General features: G+C 44.4%; 1 protein-coding gene across 1 annotated transcript in view; it reads left to right on the top strand.

Annotated features, from left to right (window-relative positions):
• Window positions 1–22,823: 22,823 nt before the first annotated feature.
• The window catches only part of LOC121576676 (cadherin-13-like), a 670,880-nt gene continuing 670,643 nt past the window's right edge, over window positions 22,824–23,060 (top strand). The window contains exon 1 of the mRNA XM_041890029.2: window positions 22,824–22,998. Coding sequence (XP_041745963.1) covers window positions 22,954–22,998 — 45 coding nt within the window. The 5' untranslated portion in view covers window positions 22,824–22,953. The remainder of the gene's footprint in view (window positions 22,999–23,060) is intronic.

A 23,060-nucleotide genomic window follows, 5' to 3' on the forward strand; every position in this document is an offset into this window, starting at 1 on the left:
ACTCAGGAACATTCACTGTCTTCTTGGAAAGCAACTCCAGTGTAGAGTTGGCCTTGTGTTTTAGGTTATTGCCTTGCTGAAAGGTGAATTCATCTCCCAGTGTCTGATGGAAAGTGAACTGAACCAGGTTTTCCCTTAGGATTTTGCCTGTGCTTAGCTCTATTCCATTTCTTTTTAATCCTGAATAACTCCCCAGTTCTTAACAGCATACCCATACCTACATGCACATATTACCTCAATTACCTCGACTAACCTGTACCCCCGCACATTGACTCGGACCTGTACTTTTACTTTAATTAATACTTTACTTATTATTTAGTAAATATTTTATGAACTCATATTTTTCTTACAACTGTTGTATTTGGCGCATTTGACAAATACAATTTGATTTGATTTGATACCATGATGCTGCCACCACTATGCTTGAAAATATGGAGAGTGGTACTCAGTAATGTGTTGTATTGGATTTGCCCCAAACATAACACTTAGTATTCAGGACAAAAAGTGAATTGCTTTGCCACATTTTTTTGCAGTATTACTTTAGTGCCTTGTTGCAAACAGGATGCATGTTTTGGAATATTTTTTATTCTGTACAAGCTTCCTTCTTTTCACTCTGTCAATTAGGGAGTAACTACAATGTAACTACAATGTTGTTGATCCATCCTCATTTTTCTCCAGTAATTGTTTTAAAGTCACCATTGGCCTCATGTTGATATCCCTGAGCAGTTTCCTTCCTCTCCGGCAACTGAGTTAGGAAGGACACCTGTATCTTTGTAGTGACTGGGTGTATTGATACACCATCCAAAGGGTACGGATATTGAATGTCTGCTTTTTTTATTTTTACCCATCTACCAATAGGTGCCCTTCTTTGCGAGGCATTGGAAAACCTTAGTCTTTGTGGTTGAATCTGTGTTTTAAATTCACTGCTCGACTGAGGGACCTTAGAAAATTGTATGTGTGGGGTACAGAGATGATGTAGTCATTCCAAAAGCATTTTAAGCCAATCAGAAAGGAGTATTCAACAATGCCATGGTATAAACACTATTATTGCACACAGAGTAAGTCCATGCAACTATTATGTGACTTGTTAAGCACATTTTTACTCCTGAACTTATTTAGACTTGCCATAACAAAGGGGTTGAATACTTATTGTCTTAAGACATTTAAGCTTTATATTTGTAATTAATTTGTCAGAAATCCGAAAAAAACATTATTATACTTTGACATTATGGGGTATTGTGTACAGGCCAGTGACAAAAAAATCAAAATTGTATCCATTTTAACTTCCTGCTGTAACACAACAAAATGAAGGCACTGTGACTGTCGAATGCTAACTGCTAACTAACTTAGCACTAGGTCCTAGCTAGCCTGTTATTTCACCCAAGCAATTTTTTGCTTCTGTTATTAGCTAGCTGTCAGTGGATTTTTGTTACACTGAATATACACATGCCTCTTCTATACTTAATTTTACTGTTAGCCAGTATAAAGGGAGAATTCTGTAACGTTAGCTACTGTTGCAGCATATGTAATACAAGGGTTTTATTTTAGTGGTTTTGTTACGTTACACCACTATATTTTAGTGTAATGTCATCACTAATTACATGAATAGCTGAGAGCTATATCATATTAAGTACACTATACAGTGGGGAAAAAAAGTATTTAGTCAGCCACCAATTGTGCAAGTTCTCCCACTTAAAAAGATGAGAGAGGCCTGTAATTTTCATCATAGGTACATGTCAACTATGACAGACAAAATGAGAGAAAAAAAATCCAGAAAATCACATTGTAGGATTTGTAATGAATTTATTTGCAAATTATGGTGGAAAATAAGTATTTGGTCAATAACAAAAGTTTCTCAATACTTTGTTATATACACTTTGTTGGCAATGACACAGGTCAAACATTTTCTGTAAGTCTTCACAAGGATTTCACACACTGTTGCTGGTATTTTGGCCCATTCCTCCATGCAGATCTCCTCTAGAGCAGTGATGTGTTGGGGCTGTCGCTGGAAAACACGGACTTTCAACTCCCTCCAAAGATTTTCTATGGGGTTGAGATCTGGAGACTGGCTAGGCCACTCCAGGACCTTGAAATGCTTCTTACGAAGCCACTCCTTCGTTGCCCGGGCGGTGTGTTTGGGATCATTGTCATGCTGAAAGACCCAGCCACGTTTCATCTTCAATGCCCTTGCTGATGGAAGGAGGTTTTCACTCAAAATCTCACGATACATGGCCCAATTCATTCTTTCATTTACACGGATCAGTCGTCCTGGTCCCTTTGCAGAAAAACAGCCCCAAAGCATGATGTTTCCACCCCCATGCTTCACAGTAGGTATGGTGTTCTTTGGATGCAACTCAGCATTCTTTGTCCTCCAAACACGACGAGTTGAGTTTTTACCAAAAAGTTATATTTTGGTTTCATCTGACCATATGACATTCTCCCAATCCTCTTCTGGATCATCCAAATGCACTCTAGCAAACTTCAGACGGGCCTGCACATGTACTGGCTTAAGCAGGGGGACACGTCTGGCACTGCAGGATTTGAGTCCCTGGCGGCGTAGTGTGTTACTGATGGTAGGCTTTGTTAGTTTGGTCCCAGCTCTCTGCAGGTCATTCACTAGGTCCACCCGTGTGGTTCTGGGATTTTTGCTCACCGTTCTTGTGATCATTTTGACCCCACGGGGTGAGATCTTGTGTGGAGCCCCAGATCGAGGGAGATTATCACTGGTCTTGTATGTCTTCCATTTCCTAATATTTGCTCCCACAGTTGATTTCTTCAAACCAAGCTGCTTACCTATTGCAGATTCAGTCTTCCCAGCCTGGTGCAAGTCTACAATTTTGTTTCTGGTGTCCTTTGACAGCTCTTTGGTCTTGGCCATAGTGGAGTTTGGAGTGTGACTGTTTGAGGTTGTGGACAGGTGTCTTTTATACTGATAACAAGTTCAAACAGGTGCCATTAATACAGGTAACGAGTGGAGGACAGAGGAGCCTCTTAAAAAAGAAGTTACAGGTCTGTGAGAGCCAGAAATCTTGCTTGTTTGTAGGTGACCAAATACTTATTTTCCACCATAATTTACAAATAAATTCATTAAAAATCCTACAATGTGATTTTCTGGATTTTTTTTCCTCAATTTGTCTGTCATAGTTGACGTGTACCTATGATAAAAATTACAGGCCTCTCATCTTTTTAAGTGGGAGAACTTGCACAATTGGTGGCTGACTAAATACTTTTTTTCCCCACTGTATATACAAAAGTATGTGGACACCCCTTCAAAAATAGTGGATTCAGCTATTTCGCCACACCCATTGCTGACAGGTGTATCAAATCGAGCACACAGCCATGCACTCTCCATAGACAAACATTGTCAGTATAAGAGCTCAGTGACATTCAACATGGCACCATCATAGGATGCCACCTTTTAAACAAGTCAGTTCGTAAAATTTCTGCCCTGCTAGAGCTGTCCCGGTCAAGTGCTGTTATTGTGAAGTCGAAAAGTCTAGGAGCAAAAACGTCTCAGCCGCGAAGTGGTAGGCCACACAAGCTCACAGAACGGGACCGCCGAGTGCTGAAGCGCAACAGTAACTAACGAGTTCCAAACTGCTTCTGGAAGCACAAGAACTGTTCATCGGGAGCTTCATGAAATAGGTTTCCATGGCCGAGCAGCCGCACACAAGCCTAAGATCACCATGCACAATGCCAAGCATCGGCTGGAGTGGTGTAAAGCTTGCCGCCATTGGACTCTGGAGCAGTGGAAACGCATTCTCTGGAGTGATGGATCAGGCTTCACCATCTGGCAGTCTGACGGACGAATCTGGGTTTGGCGGATGCCAAGAGAACACTAATACATAGTGCAAACTGTAAAGTTTGGTGGAGGAGGAATAATGGTCTGGGGCTGTTTTTCATGGTTCGGGCTAGGCCCCTTAGGTCCAGTGAAGGGAAATCTTAACACTACAGCATATAATGACATTCTAGACGATTCTGTGCTTCCAACTTTGTGGCAACAGTTTGGGGGAAGGCCCTTTCCTATTTAAGCATGACAATGCCCCGTGCACAAAGCAAGGTCCATACATAAATGGTTTGTCGAGATCGGTGTGGAAGAACTTGACTGGCTTGCATAGACTGCGAGCCAGGCCTAATCGCCCAACATCAGTGCCCGACCTCACTAATGCTCTTGTGACTGAATGGAAGCAAGTCCCCGCAGTAATGTTCCAACATCAAGTGGAAAGCCTTCCCAGAAGAGTGGAGGCTATTATAGCTGCAAAGGGAGGACCAACTCCATATTAATGCCCATGATTTTGGATTGAGATGTTCAATGAGCAGGTGACCACATACTTTTGGTCATGTAATGTAGTTCCTCAACGTAGCCTGTTTGAAAAACCTTTCCAGCTCTCTCCCTTTCGATAACCACTCAGCATGAAAGGGGAAAAAATGTCATGCTCTGATCCTGTGGAAACATCACAAAATAGGCCTACCTGATTACTTCTTATCCCTTGCACAAATAGTCTACAGCTGTGTCTCTGTCCAGAGCTCACTGGCGTGGGGAAACTCTAAGGGCCCAGAATATTTTATACAATGTTGCAAGTTTGCTAACACAATCATAACTGGCAGATCTGTAGAAATGGTACGATAACTTGGCACTCCAAATGGAAAAGGTTGCCAACCGCTGGTGTAGCCTATTAGCGGCAACCTAAGGAGCATAATGGCAGAATCTGCGAAGACCAGCAGTCGAGGGCAGCAGGAGGAGGAGGGTCGAGAACAGGTTTTTTCTTCTGGTTAGGCTATATTGATCTCTGGCTCCCTCTTTAGTAATTTGTGTGTCTTCATTTTTAATCGCAGTGCTTAAAGGATCAGACAAGCTCAGTAGCCTACGTATAATTTAGTTGATTTTATTCAAACATAGGGTGTGTCTATGTATGGAAAAATACATGTTTTAACATTTCAACCAATTCCTGGATGCTGAAAATGTCCCAGTTCTTCCATGGCCTGCATACTCACCAGACATGTCACCCATTGAGCATGTTTGAGATGCTCTGGATCGACGTGTACGACAGCGTGTTCCAGTTCCCACCAATATCCATCAACATCGCACAGCCATTGAAGAGGAGTGGGACAACATTCCACAGGCCACAATCAACAGCCTGATCAACTATATGTGAAGGAGATGTGTTGTGCTGCATGAGGCGAATGGTGGTCACACCAGTTACTGACTGGTTTTCTGACCCACGCCCCTACCTTTCTTTTTAAGGTATCTGTGATCAACAGATGCATATCTGTCCCAGTCATGTGAAATCCATAGATTAGGGCCTAATGAATTTATTTCAATTGACTGATTTCCTTATCTGAACTGTAACTCGGTAAAATCTTTGAAATTGTTGCATGTTGCGTTTATATTTTTGTTCAGTGTACATATATATTTATATTCCGGATTCCGACATTGCTCGTTCTAATATTTCTATATTTCTATATTTCTTAATTAATTTTTTGGGATTTGCCTGTATTGTTTTATATTTTTAGGTATTACTGCACTGTTGGAGCTAGGAACATTTAGCTACACCCGCGATAACATCTGCAAATTATGTGTACGCAACCAATAACATTTGGGCAACATGCTAGCCTGGTCTCATAGACTAGACGTAACATAGTAAACAAAAATCCAGGACACTCAAATTAGTATAATATGTTACGTTTGATATGGTTACATAAGACAGAAGGTTACTTAAGGCAAAAACTAACCGAGGGTGGTTGGTCGGGGTAGATGGGTAGGCGTATAACACGAACGTCTAGCAACCCAAACATTTTAGATTATTAGCAACTTTGCAACTACTTACTACTTTTGAGCTACTTTGCAACTACTTAGCATGTTAGCTAACCCTTCCCCTAACCCTAAACCTATCTTTAACCCTTTAACCTAATGACTAACCTTAACCCTAACCAAAACCCGTAACCCTAGCCCCTAGCCTAACTAATGTTTGCCAACTAGCTAACGTTAGCGTTAGCCACCTAGCCACCTAGCTAACGTTAGCCACAACAAATTGGAATTCGTATCATACAGTATCATATGTATTGCAAATTTGTAACATATTGTATGAATTGTAATTCATAACATATCATACGAATTGTAATTTGTAACATATCATACGAAATGGATGATGGTCATCCACAAATAAATACATACCATATCAAATGTAATATATCATACTAATTTGAGTGTCCCGGATTTAATCCTTTAGAGTCTATTGATGCATCCTTGTGCCAATCTAAGTAACATAATACAGAAGATCTGTCAGTTTAACCTAGAGATGTGTTTTTTTGCAAGGGCCTGCTCAGCGCTGTTTGTAAGACCATGAGACATCCCGAAAATCGTTCTTCTCACAAAAACGACTGTAGCATCCAAACAAATAGGCCCACTCTGTGAAAAGATGAGACTGTTCACCGTTTCGTTCTACGACCCCCACAAGTGTCATGGGACTCGTCTAAAGGTAACCCATACAAATAAATGTTAAGTATGGACATAGTTTTGTGCCAACAAAAATAAGGGGTTAAATATGTGTCCAAAAAAACTAAAATATTTCCTGAGCTTTCTCATATCTGCTAGATATAGGACAGACACTTCAAAACCTTATTCCTTATTATTTATTTTTGGACTGTCTTTTATGCCATTTATGAATGTGTTATTCAATGCGTTTCTATAGGCTATAGTAGTAAAGGCCAAATTCAATATTTTATCAAATACATTTTTTATAAATAAAATATATACCTAAAGGTTTCATAAAATTCAAAATCCCACCCCAACGGCTTAGACTTTTAAGTTTACTATGATACATCTACTCCCGAATCCAGGTTGAACATGCACTATCAGAAGTGTGATCTCACTTTCATGTTAATAAAGTAGGACCCAAACCCAACAATATGGCCCTGTAATGGTACCAACTGTTATTGATGTTGGTCAACAACTGTGCCATTGAGGTGAAGTAGAAGAGGCATAACTTTATTATGTACGTTTGTTTGAGCATTAGCCCTGCACCCAATGAGTTATTGGGAGTGAAAATGTTTGATATTAGGACTTTCATCTCACTGCTTTCTCTCTGATCATCTAGAGCAGTAGTTCCCAAACTGTGGGGCACGAGGGGCTTCCTTTTTTTTAAGGAACTCTGTCCGGCTTTCAACTTACTTTTGAAATGAATGCACAAGGTGACATTTTGAAATTGGGTAGTGCATCATCAGTATTCCTCTTGTTATGTCAGTCATTGCATACCTTAGAGAGCTATTTATAACTTGTCAGAAATGTCCAGATCAACTAGCTCATGTCAGGTAAAAAACATTTGCCCATAGATTTTGTAGTAATGTTCGAGTCACTCAAATATCACATGAATACACATTAGACATGGCAAAATGTATAGAATTGCAAGAAAATGTGCTTTAAAACTGCAAAATTTTCTCTGCACCCCATAACAAAATGTGTAGAATTACAGGAAATAAACTTTAAACCTGCAAGATTTTCTCTCCGCCAACAAGAGGTGTGTGAACAGTTTGTGTCATGAACAGTGCTTGTGCCCATAGAAATAGAAGTGGCACGCGCGCAGGGGGGGCGCGGGATGTTCCCCAATGCTGGAAGGGGGCCTGAGTGAAAAAGTTTGGGAACTCCTGATCTAGAGCTCATACATGATGTAACATCTTAATTTTCTCCAGTCTCCTGCTCTGCCCGGGTAGCGTAGTGGCTGATATGGAATGTAAACACACAGCCACAGCCCAAATTCCATCTTTAGGCTGCCACGTTCACTGACTGCTCTTAAGTTACTGTCACAGGGAAAAGGATGAAGAACTCTCACGGTACATTTTTTATGAAAATGACTTTAGATGCAGCAAACATTAATTTGCAGGTCCTCATGCGGCAGCAAGTTCAGCAAATTAACTTTGACATTATTTATCCTCATCTTTTCTCTCACTGACTGAAGTTGAGCTCCCACTGAGAGCTTATTTAGACAGTTGTAAATGGGAAGAAAAAAAACATATTCGATTGGAATGGTAGATTGTGTGACTTTTTCTATTGTCTTTGAGTTTGTGTGCATGCATGTGCGTGTTTGTGATATCATGGGCTTACATGTAAAAATGGATGCCTTATATGCGTAAGGACTGAGACATGTGTGTTAAATAGATGTTTAATTGACAGAGGATAGTGTAGTTTATTATTGCCAACAACAATGGTTTATAGTTATCAGTTATTTATGTTAGACTACAACTACAGTTTATAGGAGCCAGGGCATGTTCTGTAGCTCTGTGTCTATGAAGCCATCTGTTCGACCTCCCCAGTCCTGAATCAATGGCTGTAAATATTGTTGCTAAAGAGCTCCATAATGGCAGCATCAGCATTTTATAACACAGAGACAGTTTAAGGAAAGAATGGTACACCAAAGTAACACAAGCATTTTGCTGCACCCATTATAACATCTGCTAAACTGTGTACGTCACCAATAACCTTTCATTTGATTTGAAGTGTGCTTTTATAAAGCACCCTGAGTCACAGAAATTGGTTGACCATTATTTGTTCAGTGAAGAGTTTGTGAGATCATGTTGGTTTTATGCAATGTCTTATGCAATTCAAATTATAGGTACAGGGACACCATTTGTTTGTCCAAAAAACATTCCTTACCCCAGGATATTTCAACTGAAAAAGGAGCACTCTGTTGCTGCGTAAATCTGGACAAACAAACAATAGGCTTACGTTACGGCATGAATTACCTTCATCCTCTTAAGAGGCATAAGAAGACAAAAAAGGATCCATCAAACACATTTGGTGTGTCATCATAGTGGTCTCTGACTTGTGGTCAGACCCGTTCAGGTGAAACAAGCTTAAATGTACGCCTTTCTTCAATGCTGAATTGAATGTCATTGAGAAAACAAAAAGGGGTCATAATGTATTTTTTTGCAAACATCCTTTCGGAATTAAAAAGTAATCCAAGAAGTAATCATCTACTTTTTCAAAAGTATCTGTAATCTGATTACAATATTTTTTGCTGGTAAGTTAGTTTTTTTGAAATCAGTTACTCCCCAAGCCTGTCTAACTCGCAACAGTAAGTTGAGACCCCGGCCGCAGACATACAAAAGGGGGGCCGCCAGTTGCCCATCCCTGGTGTACTGGGTTGTGTGTTCAATTCCCAGAGGGGACCAGTGTGAAAAAAAGATTTAAAATGTATGCACTCACTACTGTAAATCGCTCTGGATAAGAGTGTCTGCTAAATGCCAAGAATGTTAATGATACTATTCCACATTTTGTTGTATTACAGCCTTTACTCAAAATTGATTAAATAGATGTTCTTCCTCTCACCCATCTACACACAATACCCCATAATGACAAAGATGAAGCATGTTTAGAATTTATTGAAAATTAAATACAGAAATATCTAATTTACATAAGTATTCACACCCCAGAGTCAATGTAGAAGCACTTTTGGCGGCAATTACAGCTTTGAGTCATCTTGGGTATGTCTGTATCAGGTTTGCACATCTGGATGTGGGGATTTTCTCCCATTCTTCCTTGCAAATTGCGCTGTTAAGTTAGATGGGGAGTGGCGGTGAACAGAAATCTTCCAGTCTTTCCAGAGACTTTCAATGGGATTCAAGTCTGGGCTTTGGCTGGGCCAGTCAAGGACTTTCACATTTTTGTTCTGACACGGTAGGGATTGTGTTAGATGGGTGATGAGCTGTGCCTGGTTTTCTCCAGACATAGTGCTTTGCATTCAGGCCAAAGAGTTCAATTTTTGTCTCATCAGACCACAGAATATTTTGCCTTATGATCTCAGAGTCTTTCACAGGCCTTTTTGCAAACTCCAGGTGTGCTGTGCTTTCTCAGGAGTGGCTTCCGTCTGGCCACTTTCCCATAAAGCCCAGATTGGTGAAGGGCTGTCGAGACTGTTGTCCTTCTGGCAGTTTCTCCCATCTCAGCCGAGGAACGCTGTAGTTCTGTCAGAGTGGTCATTGGGTTTTTGGTCACTTCTCTGACCAAGGTCCTTCTTGCCCGGTTGCTCAGTTTGGCAGATGACCAGCTGGGTAGTTCCATTTTTTTTTCAATTTGCCAATGACGGAGACCACTGGGCTCTTGGAAACTTTCAACACTCTAGAAATGGTTTTATACCCTTCCCCAGATATATGCCTCATAACATCTCAGAGATGTACGGACAGTTCCTTGGACTTCATGGTATAGTTTCTGCTCTGACATACACTGTCAACTGTGAGACCTTATATAGACACGTGTGATTCTTTCTAAATAATATCCAAACAATTTAATTAGCCACAGGTGGACTTCAATTAAATTGTAGTGACATCACAAGGATGATCAAAGGAAATTGGACGCACATGAGCTCAATTTGGACTGTCATAACAAAGGGTGTGAATACTTACGTAAATGAGATATCTGTATTTCATTTTGAATAAATTTATAAAAACATGTTTTCACTTTGTCATTATGGGGTATTGTGTGAAGATTGGTGAGAAAAACAAATATTGCATCCATTTTGAATTCAGGCTGTAACACAACAAAATGTAGTCGAGGGGTATGAATACTTTCTGAATGCATTGTATTTCAACTCTGTATGGCAAGCGTGAATATCTGACTAAAAACGTTTGAGGCTGCTTTGTGCCACAGCTCATTCTAGCTACTTTAACAATCTAATCAAATCAAATCAAATCAAATCAAATGTTATTGGTCACATGCGCCGAATACAACAGGTGCAGACATTACAGTGAAATGCTTACTTACAGCCCTTAACCAACAGTGCATTTATTTTTAACAAAAATCACATCATCACATCATTGTTTTTGCGAGACAGCGTGGTATTGAGAATCCTCACAACCAAGTTAAGAATCTTGTAGTGTGTGACACCCTGTCTGTACCACATCGTTTAGTGTGTGCACCAGTGGAGGCTGCTGAGGGGAGGACAGCTCATAATAATGGCTGGATTGGAGCGAATGGAATGGCATCAAACACATGGAAACCATTTGTTTGATGTATTTGATACAATTCCAGCTATTCTGCTATAGCCATTACCACAAGCCCGTCCTCCCCAATTAAGGTGCCACCAACCTCCTTTGGTGTGCACCACTATGTTGACAAGACAAAAAAAAACGACTGAAAATACGGTTGTTTAAAGTGAGAGGCTCAGCGATGTTAGTATTTTTAAAGTTGTGTAGTGTACGCCCGGCATAGTATTAACTTCCTGTTGTCCCTGCTGGTGCCACATTACCCCTTTTATGAGTCTGACAGCATCCTCAGTCGCCTAGCAGGGATACTTTACAAACACCCCAAATTTTAGATGGGAAAAAAATGGTAGACAATTGTAGATGTGTGTTGTCCAGGGTTGTCCAGAGTTGTGGTAAGTAATAAAGAGAATGCAAGGTATGATAAAGCAACAGATGTCAGACCATCAATTTGCTCCAACCGGCCCTCCCAAGGACCAAACTAAACTCCCTTTGGCCACAGAGCTCCGCTGGTACCAGGGCAGGGTCAAGATTGGAGTAGGATGACTTCATTCCCACCTAGTGGTGAGATAGGAGAATAACACAAGGAGGCAGACCAACCCCATCCACCTTTACACACCATTGAGTCATTCAAATGAAATTTTGCATCCGGTCCAATTCATATGAATGCTATGGTTTCTTAAGATATTCCTCTGAAATGAATTGAAACAGTGTTCCCAGACAGCTGATTAAGGCATGAATATGTGGTGCTGGGGCCTTGAGAGGTGGTCTGTCTGTTGCATCCAGTGGTGCACTACAGTATAATTCAACAAAATCAGGCTCTTCAGTCCGTGTGTCCCCTGTGTGTGCTTGTTTTTGTTCCAGATGATTAAACTAATGAATGCAAATAATTTAGAACATGCATAGATGGTTTGATTCACCTCAGTTTAGTTCGGGTTCAGTACAGAGGGAATCAGAGTTCTCAGGGGTGGACAGATTTCACAAGGCTGAATCAATATCCCCTAATAATTCACAAAGCTATCAATAACTGTCAATTATTCACATGTATTTATAGAACTGTTTTCACAATGGTCTTAGAGAGAAAACCCTGAAAAATCTAATTGAATCATGTCAATTTGAATGGATTACAATGTCTGGTTAATTGATGGTTGATGCTATAATTATGCTACCAATTCAATGTTAAGAAAATAAATTAAAGCTCCTGAATTTCCACAATAACTCAAAATCCATTGTGAATTTCACAGTGTACTATTGACTCCTGCTTCTCTGAGGTACAGTTGATACTGTAAAATGATTACTCCATCTCCTGGTCCACTCCAGGGTGCACTTGCTCTCTGCCCCAGGGCTTGTTTAAAGTTAATCTAGCCTCTGGTCCTATGGGTCCTGAGGGGGTTACCAGGCAGCCGAGTCTCTAACCTCTCTTCCTAACTTTCCTTTCTCCTACATCCCAGCAGCTTGATGAGTCAAACCCAAGAGGATCATAATACATCTCCCATCCTTCTACTGAGGTGGAGAGCCGTGGTGTATGCCCTATGCTTCCAAGGGGGCCAAGAGGAATACGGCAATTAAGTCTTCTTGTATTCTATCTGCTTTTCAGCACTATATTTAAAGCCAATTTCAGCAAAGTCCTCAACCAGACATGAGCTGCAGTGTTTGGTATGTAGAGACAGTCACATTAGTAATAAATCAAGGACACAACAAGGACAATCTTGTCATCAAAACAGACAAAATGTACCTGATTTGCAGTCATTACTTTAGTTAATTGTGCTATTAGAATATTACAGTCTCTTATTCAACATTAGAAATCAATGAATAAGTGACTGATGCATGTAGTAGCCTAATGAAGGCCAAACTTGTAAAGCCTGTCAAGTTGATTGAGTAAAGCCCCGAATGCCTTTTCAGTATGCAGAGGATCAACTTTTGATTTGTTGACTCTCAAGCATGAAATTCAGACTGAAGTCGTAACATTTAACAAAACATTTTCGATTTTCAACGTCTAAAATATCTAAGGCATTTTAAGAATATGTCACCAGAAATGATTCACCTCTGCTCTCTGTTCACCCATGACTGCATGGCCAGGCACGACTCCAACACCATCATTAAGTTTGCCGACGACACAACAGTGGTAGGCCTGATCACCGACAACGATGAGACAGCCTATAGGGAGGAGGTCAGAGACCTGGCCGTGTGGTGCCAGGACAACAACCTCTCCCTCAACGTGACCAAGACAAAGGAGATGATTGTGGACTACAGGAAAAAAAAGAGGACTGAGCACGCCCCCATTCTCATCGACGGGGCTGTAGTGGAACAGTTTGAGAGCTTCAAGTTCCTTGGTGTCCACATCACCAACAAACTATCATGGTCCAAACACACCAAGACAGTCGTGAAGAGGGCACGACAAAGCCTATTCCCCCTCAGGAGACTGAAAAGATTTGGCATGGGTCCTCAGATCCTCAAAAAAATTATACAGCTGCACCATCGAGAGCATCCTGACTGGTTGCATCACCGCCTGGTATGGCAACTGCTTGGCCTCCGACCGCAAGGCACTACAGAGGGTAGTGCGTACGGCCCAGTACATCACTGGGGCCAAGCTTCCTGCCATCCAGGACCTCTATACCAGGCGGTGTCAGAGGAAGGCCCTCAAAATTGTCAAAGACTCCAGCCACCCTAGTCATAGACTGTTCTCTCTGCTACCGCACGGCAAGCGGTACCGGAGTGCCAAGTCTAGGTCCAAAAGACTTCTCAACAGCTTCTACCCCCAAGCCATAAGACTCCTGAACATCTAATCATGGCTACCCGGACTATTTGCACTGCCCCCCACCCCATCCTTTTTACGCTGCTGCTACTCTGTTAATTATTTATGCATAGTCACTTTCACTCTACCCACATGTACATATTACTTCAACTACCTCAACTAGCCGGTGCCCCCGCACATTGACTCTGCACCGGTACCCCCCTGTATATATAGCCTCCCTACTGTTATTTTATTTTACTTCTGCTCTTTTTTTTCTCAACACTTTTTTTGTTGTTGTTTTATTTTTACTTTTTTTGTAAAAAATAAATGCACTGTTGGTTAAGGGCTGTAAGTAAGCATTTCACTGTAATGTCTGCACCTGTTGTATTCGGCGCATGTGACCAATAACATTCGATTTGATTTGATTTGATTGTAAATGTTGTTCTCCCTGACATTTCAATTCTGATCCACCATTATGTCATATTTCATTCATTATTACAATAATTCCTATTTCACCCCATTTATTGAAACAGAGCCGTCAGTGTTGATGTGCCGTTTCCCCTCCTATTCTGTTGATAAATAGATAATGTGCAAAAATTGTGCAACATTGTCTTGGAAAAGCAATTCCTCCGACCGTCACAACTATTCCTAGCCTCATCTTTCACATCCGGAGAGAAGAGTAAAGAAATGTGACTGCTTCCTGAGCAGAAGGAATACAGGGACCCTATCTAGTTGTGTGGCATGACCTTTTTCCTTCCCCACTCACAATGGATATATGCACAAATCCGTCATTGTCATAATATGCATCCTTGTGAACGCATGTCTGTGTGGGGCTCTGAATTTTTTAACACTTATTTTTTTCATTATCTCTTGGTTCAAAGTTCATCTCATCTCTCTCTTCAGGAACATCCCCCAGCGTCAGAAGTCTGAAGGGTACTTTGCATGAAGATTAACTTCATGACAGCTTTGCCCACTAAGAAGGAGAGATGGCTAGCCATATAAGACACCTGACCTTTGGTCCTAAAATGGAAACGTTTTGTATTCACAACGTAACCTTCACTGAGGGGTGTGGACTTCCTCCTCTCTTCATGACACCTTCCCTGACATTCACTCAAACCAAACCCATGGCCATCATGCAGTACCAATACTTAAAGAGGTGCACCAAATCTCAATATAGATTTGCAGGTATTAACAAATCAACCATACAGCTCATATTTCATGTTATATAAAATTCTTAGGCACAATATGCTGGAAGTGTGATGCATCAGTATGATTTAGGCAAGCCACTGGATCATCCTGAATAACAAACAAAAGGTTAAGTCTTTAAATATAATATAATATGCCATTTAGCAGACGCTTTTATCCAAAGCGACTTACAGTCATGCATGCATACATTATTTTTTTTATTTTTTTTTGTGTATGGGTGGTCCCGGGGATCGAACCCACTACCTTGGCGTTACAAGCGCCGTGCTCTACCAGCTGAGCTACAGAGGACCAAGTCATCTCTCTCTCTCTCTCCAATCTACAGTGAGGGAAAAAAGTATTTGATCCCCTACTGATTTTGTACGTTTGCCCACTGACAAAGACATGATCGGTCTATAATTTTAATGGTAGGTTTATTTTAACAGTGAGAGACAGAATAACAACAAAAAATCCAGAAAAAAGCATGTCAAAAATTTTATACATTGATTTGCATTTTAATGAGGGAAATAAGTATTTGACACCTCTGCAAAACATGACTTAGTTATTGGTGGCAAAACCCTTGTTGGCAATCACAGAGGTCAGACATTTCTTGTAGTTGGCTATCAGGTTTGCACACATCTCAGGAGGGATTTTGTTCCACTCCTCTTTGCAGATCTTCTCCAAGTCATTAAGGTTTCGAGGCTGACGTTTGGCAACTCGAACCTTCAGCTCCCTCCACAGATTTTCTACGGGATTAAGGTCTGGAGACTGGCTAGGCCACTCCAGGACCTTAATGTGTTTCTTCTTGAGCCACTCCTTTGTTGCCTTGGCCGTGTGTTTTGGGTCATTGTCATGCTGGAATACCCATCCACGACCCATTTTCAATGCCCTGGCTGAGGGAAGGAGGTTCTCACCCAAGATTTGACGGTACATGGCCCCGTCCATCGTCCCTTTGATGCGGTGAAGTTGTCCTGTCCCCTTAGCAGAAAAACACCCCCAAAGCATAATGTTTCCACCTCCATGTTTGACGGTGGAGATGGTGTTCTTGGGGTCATAGGCAGCATTCTTCTCCTCCAAAAACGGCGAGTTGAGTTGATGCCAAAGAGCTCGATTTGGTCTCATCTGACCACAACACTTTCACCCAGTTCTCCTCTGAATCATTCAGATGTTCATTGGCAAACTTCAGACGGCCCTGCATATGTGCTTTCTTGAGCAGGGGGACCTTGCGGGCGCTGCATGATTTCAGTCCTTCACGGCGTAGTGTGTTACCAATTGTTTTCTTGGTGACTATGGTCCCAGCTGCTTTGAGATCATTGACAAGATCCTCCCGTGTAGTTCTGGGCTGATTCCTCACCGTTCTCATGATCATTGCAAGTCCACGAGGTGAGATCTTGCATGGAGCCCCAGGCCGAGGGAGATTGACAGTTATTTTGTGTTTCTTCCATTTGCGAATAATCGCACCAACTGTTGTCACCTTCTCACCAAGCTGTTGGCGATGGTCTTGTAGCCCATTCCAGCCTTGTGTAGGTCTACAATCTTGTCCCTGACATCCTTGGAGAGCTCTTTGGTCTTGGCCATAGTGGAGAGTTTGGAATCTGATTGATTGATTGCTTCTGTGGACAGGTGTCTTTTATACAGGTAACAAACTGAGATTAGGAGCACTCCCTTTAAGAGTGTGCTCCTAATCTCAGCTCGTTACCTGTATAAAAGACACCTGGGAGCCAGAAATCTTTCTGATTGAGAGGGGGTCAAATACTTATTTCCCTCATTAAAATGCAAATCAATTTATAACATTTTTTACGTGCGTTTTTCTGGATTATTTTGTTGTTATTCTGTCTCTCACTGTTCAAATAAACCTACCATTAAAATTATAGACTGATCATTTGTTTGTCAGTGGGCAAACGTACAAAATCAACAGGGGATCAAATACTTTTTTCCCTCACTGTATAGGACCCTTCAAATCACATTCTTATTTTCTAGCCTAACCATAAAGAACACATTCTGTGTTCATAACAAGTCATATTTTTCTGAAGTAAAATGTGTTCGATTTACCCAAGTGAGGTCACAGCAACCATCAGTCTCTCAGGGGCTCCCGGTGAATAGCATTTAGAGGCTTTATTTTCCACCCAAACGCAACCCTCCCTGCCACTGTCAAATCTCTCGTCCTCAGCAAAAAACATGCCCTGAGGCTCGGGGCACGCAGACTTGAGGGAATAAAATGCCGCTTCTGAAGTGCTGTCAAACTCCCACACATTTCCAAATGAAGAATAGTGTCACGAGTTACAAAGCCAGAACCCAGAAGCAGACCAGGACAAGGTAAGTTGAAACGAAGGTGAGTGTTTATTTACAAATTCAAGAGTGATGCTGAATAATCCAGGGAACAGAGCGGGCGGCGTTGATTAGTTGTTGGGGGTGCAGTGGTTGATCCCATCATGGCTCGGCAGCCGCCGACCACCAGGCAGAGGTTGGATGAAGGTTCCGGACGAGTGATGTTCATGGCTAACGATCCGGCAGGGAATGGATGTTAGGCCAGAGCCTAAGAAGGGTGATGATCAGGACCAGGTGTGCAGATTGCTGATGGGATGCAGGTGCGGAAATCAAGAGAGCTCCCCGGAGCGTTCCAGAACCCTCGGGAAACTGGAGATCACGAACAGAAAAACTAGTCCACAGACAGGACCCGACTCAGACTGCCGGGATCGTTACAGTACCCCCTCCGACGAACGCCACCGGGCGGACTCCCGGAGCGCCAGGATGGAGGCGGTAGAAGTCACGGATGAGGTCAGCATCTAGGATCTGTCGCCGCGGAATCCAACTCCTCTCTTCAGGACCATACCCCTCCCAGTCCACGAGATACTGGAAACCCCGGCCCCGCCGTCTGGAATCCATAATGCGTCGCACCGTGTAGGCAGGACCACCTCCGATCATCCGAGGAGGAGGAGGAGGAGGCGGAGGAGGCAACAGAGGACTGAGGAAAACAGGCTTGAGGCAGGAGACATGAAAGGTGGGATGGACTCTGAGCGTCCTCGGGAGTTTGAGTCGAACTGCCACCGGATTGATCACCTTCTCCACCACAAACGGACCAATGAACTTCGGTAACAACTTCCTAGACTCAGTCCGTAAAGGAAGATCCCGTGTGGCCAACCAGACCCTATCTCCGATGGTATAGGTGGGAGCGGGGATCCGGCGACGATTCGCCTGGAGCTGATACCGGTCCGAAACTCTAAGGAGTGCCTTTCTGGCCCGATGCCAGGTCCGGTGGCAACGACGAATATGGGCCTGAACAGAAGGCACTGAGAGCTCCTTCTCCTGAGAAGGGAACAAGGGAGGTTGGTAGCCATACAGGCACTGGAAGGGAGACATCCCAGTGGCAGATGTAGGGAGAGTATTGTGGGCATACTCAACCCAAGGCAACTGAGAGACCCAGGAGGTGGGGTTGGAAGAGGCCAGGCAGCGTAGCGTGGATTCCATCTTCTGGTTGGCTCTCTCCGCCTGACCATTAGATTGGGGGTGAAAACCAGATGTGAGACTGACTGTAGCTCCAATGGCCAAACAGAAGGACTTCCAGACAGCAGAGGTAAACTGAGGGCCACGGTCGGAAACGATATCACTGGGCAAACCGTGGACCCTGAAAACCTCCCCTAACCAGGATCTCGGACGTCTCCGAGGCAGAGGGAAGCTTGGCAATTGGCACAAAGTGGGCGAACTTGCTGAATCTGTCCACGATAGTCAGAACGACCGTGTTCCCCTCAGAAGCGGGCAACCCAGTGACAAAGTCCAGGGCCAGATGCGACCATGGTCGCCGGGGAATAGGAAGGGGGTGAAGTAGTCCAGAGCTGGGCCGATTGGTACTCTTATTCTGCGCACACACTGGACAGGCAGCAACATAACCCCGAGTATCCTCGGCCATGGCAGGCCACCAAAAACGTCTGCGAAGAAACGCCATCGTCCGAGCCACGCCAGGGTGACAAGCCATCTTGCTGGCGTGGGACCATTTGAGGACCGCAGGACGAACCGACTCAGGCACAAACAACCGACCGGGTGGACCGTTACGGGACCGGGCTGCGTCCGAAGGGCCGCCATCACCTCCTCCTCAATCTTCCACCTAACAGCTCCCACGACGCAGTTCCGGGGGGAGGATTGTCTCGGTCTTGGACCCACTCTCCTCCGTCTTGGAGAACATCCGAGACAAGGCGTCCGCCTTGCCGTTCTTAGATCCAGGTCGGAACGTCAGGGAAAAATTGAATCGTCCGAAAAACAACGACCACCTGGCCTGACGGGAGTTGAGACGTCTAGCCGATTGCACGTAAGCAAGATTCTTGTGGTCAGTCCAGACAATAAACGGTTGCTCCGCCCCCTCCAACCAGTGGCGCCACTCCTCCAAGGCAAGTTTCACCGCGAGCAGCTCCCGGTTACCCACATCGTAATTCCTCTCCGCAGGCGAAAGGCGACGAGAGTAGTAGGCGCAGGGATGGAGTTTACTGTCCGTGGAGCATCGCTGCGACAGGATGGCGCCAACTCCCACATCAGACGCGTCCACTTCAACGACGAACTGACGGGCCGTGTCCGGTTGAGAGAGAATCGGTGCGTTGGTGAATCGCCTCTTCAAATCCAGAAACGCTCGATCCGCCTCCGGATTCCACTTGAAGGTCCTGATACTGGAAGTCAAGGCAGTTAACGGCGCGGCCACACGGCTGTAATCCCGGATGAATCTGCGGTAGAAATTCGCAAACCCCAAAAATCTCTGGAGCTGCAATCTCGTACCGGGCTGGGCCCATTCCAGAACCGCTCTAACCTTCTCCTGGTCCATCCTAATCTCTCCCCTGGAGATGATGTACCCGAGAAAGGATGTCGTGTGGGCGTGAAACTCGCACTTCTCGGCCTTCACGAACAGGCGATTCTCCAACAATCGCTGCAGAACCTGCCGGACATGCTGGACGTGGTCGGAAGGTTCCTTCGAGAAGATCAGAATGTCATCCAGGTAAACAAACACAAAGAGACCGATCATATCTCTCAGGACGCCGTTCACCATACTCTGGAATACCGCTGGAGCATTGGTCAGTCCAAACGGCATCACCTGATACTCAAGTGACCCATCGGTGTATTGAAACCCGTCAACCACTCGTCTCCCTCTCTGATCCGGACCATGTGATACGCATTGCGTAGGTCTAGCTTGGTGAACACCGTAGCACCCTGTAAGGAGTCGAAGGCAGAACTCATCAAGGGCAGGGGATACTTGTTCTTGACCGTGATGTCATTCAACCCCCGATAATCAATACACGGTCGAAGAGAGCCATCCTTCTTACCCACAAAGAAGAATCCTGCCCCCAGGGGTGATGACGAGGGACGAACGAGACCAGCAGCTAGGGACTCCTTGATGTAGGTCTCCAAAGCCTCACGTTCAGGGCGGGAGATACTGTATAACCTTCCCTTTGGGGTAGACAGCTCCAGGGAACAGGTTGATGGCACAATCATATGGTCGGGTGGGGAGGGAGTGACAGAGCCTTCTGCTTACTGAACACTTCCCCAAATCGTGATATGTCTCGGGAACCAGGGACAAATCTGGGGGTTTAGCCTCAATCACCTGACTGGGAACCGAATGGGGACAGGCAGTCTTGAGACAGTTAGCATGACAATCAAGGCTCCAACTCGTTACCTTGCCCGTCACCCAATCGAACGTGGGATTGTGTTCCTTCAGCCAGGGGTATCCAAGGACCAGAGGAACATGGGAAGACGGCAGAATGAAGAATGAAATCATCTCCGAATGATTCCCCGACAACAGCATCTTAACCGGTTCAGTCCTCATCGTGATACGTGCCAGACTACTGCCGTTCAGAGTGGTCGCTTCAATGGCTTCCGGCAATTGCTCCTTGGAAAGCCCCAGCTGTTCCACCAACTTGGCATCAAGAAAGCTTCCATCGGCACCTGAATCGATAAAAGCGTTAAGCGCTAAGCTCTGATTCCTGTTCACAAGGGTAGCCGGGAAACGGGGTCTGACAGAGGTACTGAGAGGTTGAAACTGGCTCGCTAAAAGTCCTCCCAACTTTAGCGAGCCGGGCAGTTTGACGACCGCCGGGAACAAGTGGAGATGTAATGTCCCGAGCTACCACAGTAGAGGCAGCAGTTGGTCTTACGTCTATGTTGACGCTCCTCCTTGGTTAACCCGTGCCGCCCCACTTGCATGGGTTCAGAATCGGGAGAGAGGACCTCTCCACTAATCCTTTGTGGTGGAGAATGATCGACGTGTTCTGGTCCACCACCCGACCCGACTGGAACCTGAGAAGCTGATCGGTTGGACGGAACCCATTGCTTCTCCCCTCCTTCGCTCTCGGACTCGATTATCCACCCGAATAGACAAGGCTACCAAGCTGTCCAGGTCACTAGGCTCCGGATAGGAGATCAACTCATCCTTGAGCTGCTCCGACAGACCCTGGTAAAAGGCCGCTTGCAGAGACTCCTCATTCCACCCACTCTCCACAGCCAACGTCTTGAACTCGATCACGAAGTCGGCCACGCTGCGAGTTCCTTGGCGGGCTGAAAACAGGCGCCTAGCTGCGTCCCTCCCTCGGACGGAATGGTCGAAGAGCTTCCTCATCTCGGCCGTGAACCCCTGGTATGAAGCCATGCAGGGATCCTGTCGTTCCCAAACGGCTGAAGCCCACTCCAGCGCTCGACCACGCAGCAACTCAATCACAAAGGCTATCCTAGCCTTGTCTGTGGCATAAGAGTAGGGCTGTAGATCGAACACTAATCCACACTGCATAAGGAAGGAACGGCATCTTCCCAGCTCCCCCTCATATTTATCCGGCGCCGGAACCTTGGGCTCACGGAAGGACACAGCTCCAGAAGCGGCAGGCGAGATGGGTGAAACCGGTAGTGGATCCTCCACCGGACTCTTGCGTTGGTTCTGGACCTCCGTCAGACCGGTAGAAAGGTTCCGAACTGACAACGCGATCTCCTGTAGTACCGTGCTATGATGGCCCAACATCTTCTCCTGATGGGTAATGGCATGGCGAACAGAGTCCAGGTCCGCTGGGTTCATTACTGGCCGGATCGTTCTGTCACGAGTTACAAAGCCAGAACCCAGAAGCAGACCAGGACAAGGTAAGTTGAAACGAAGGTGAGTGTTTATTTACAAATTCAAGAGTGATGCTGAATAATCCAGGGAACAGAGCGGGCGGCGTTGATTAGTTGTTGGGGGTGCAGTGGTTGATCCCATCATGGCTCGGCAGCCGCCGACCACCAGGCAGAGGTTGGATGAAGGTTCCGGACGAGTGATGTTCATGGCTAACGATCCGGCAGGGAATGGATGTTAGGCCAGAGCCTAAGAAGGGTGATGATCAGGACCAGGTGTGCAGATTGCTGATGGGATGCAGGTGCGGAAATCAAGAGAGCTCCCCGGAGCGTTCCAGAACCCTCGGGAAACTGGAGATCACAAACAGAAAAACTAGTCCACAGACAGGACCCGACTCAGACTGCCGGGATCGTTACAAATAGTGAGATGAGAATAAGAAAAAGGTGTACGGTTCTGCCAATGCTTCTTCAATAATGTCGTCTCATGAAACGGTGCATGTGTCAACACGTTTTATTAGGCTATGTGATATAGGTTATGTTCTCTCGCTCTTTCATTTTAAATGACACATCTTGCATTAAGGCATACATCTTCTCATCTGATATGCAGACATATAACCCTATTATTTACAGATCGATTTTTTTTTTTGCCTACATCCAAGCTTTATAAGCTGACTAATTATATATAATAGAATATTCAAACACATATGAATGTGAATCAGTACATGTAATTTGTCTATATATAATACAATTCGGACCCTATAATGTTTCTGATTGATACAGATGCCGACGGGTATAAAAAATCCCCCTATAAATCTATTGGTTGTGGTCTCCGCGCCTCTATCCAATGCTTAGAGGCTGCAGTTCTATTTGGGAAGTTGGCAGCTCGCAGCAAGCTCTTTTACTCTCGCACTGGCAGTTTGACTCTGGAATTATGAGCAGAGCTGGTCAAACCTGTACCTTGTTTTGAATTTTATTCCCAGAGAATTGAGACCATGGAGATTGATATCGGCATCCTCATTGCGTTCCTTGTCTCACAGGTAAGCCGGAGTGTTTTATGTGGCATTGCATAGCGCTCTCCCGCAGCTGTTCATCAATGATT

Source organism: Coregonus clupeaformis, chromosome 29 (genome assembly GCF_020615455.1).
Source record: "Coregonus clupeaformis isolate EN_2021a chromosome 29, ASM2061545v1, whole genome shotgun sequence".
Taxonomy (NCBI): Eukaryota; Metazoa; Chordata; class Actinopteri; order Salmoniformes; family Salmonidae; genus Coregonus; species Coregonus clupeaformis.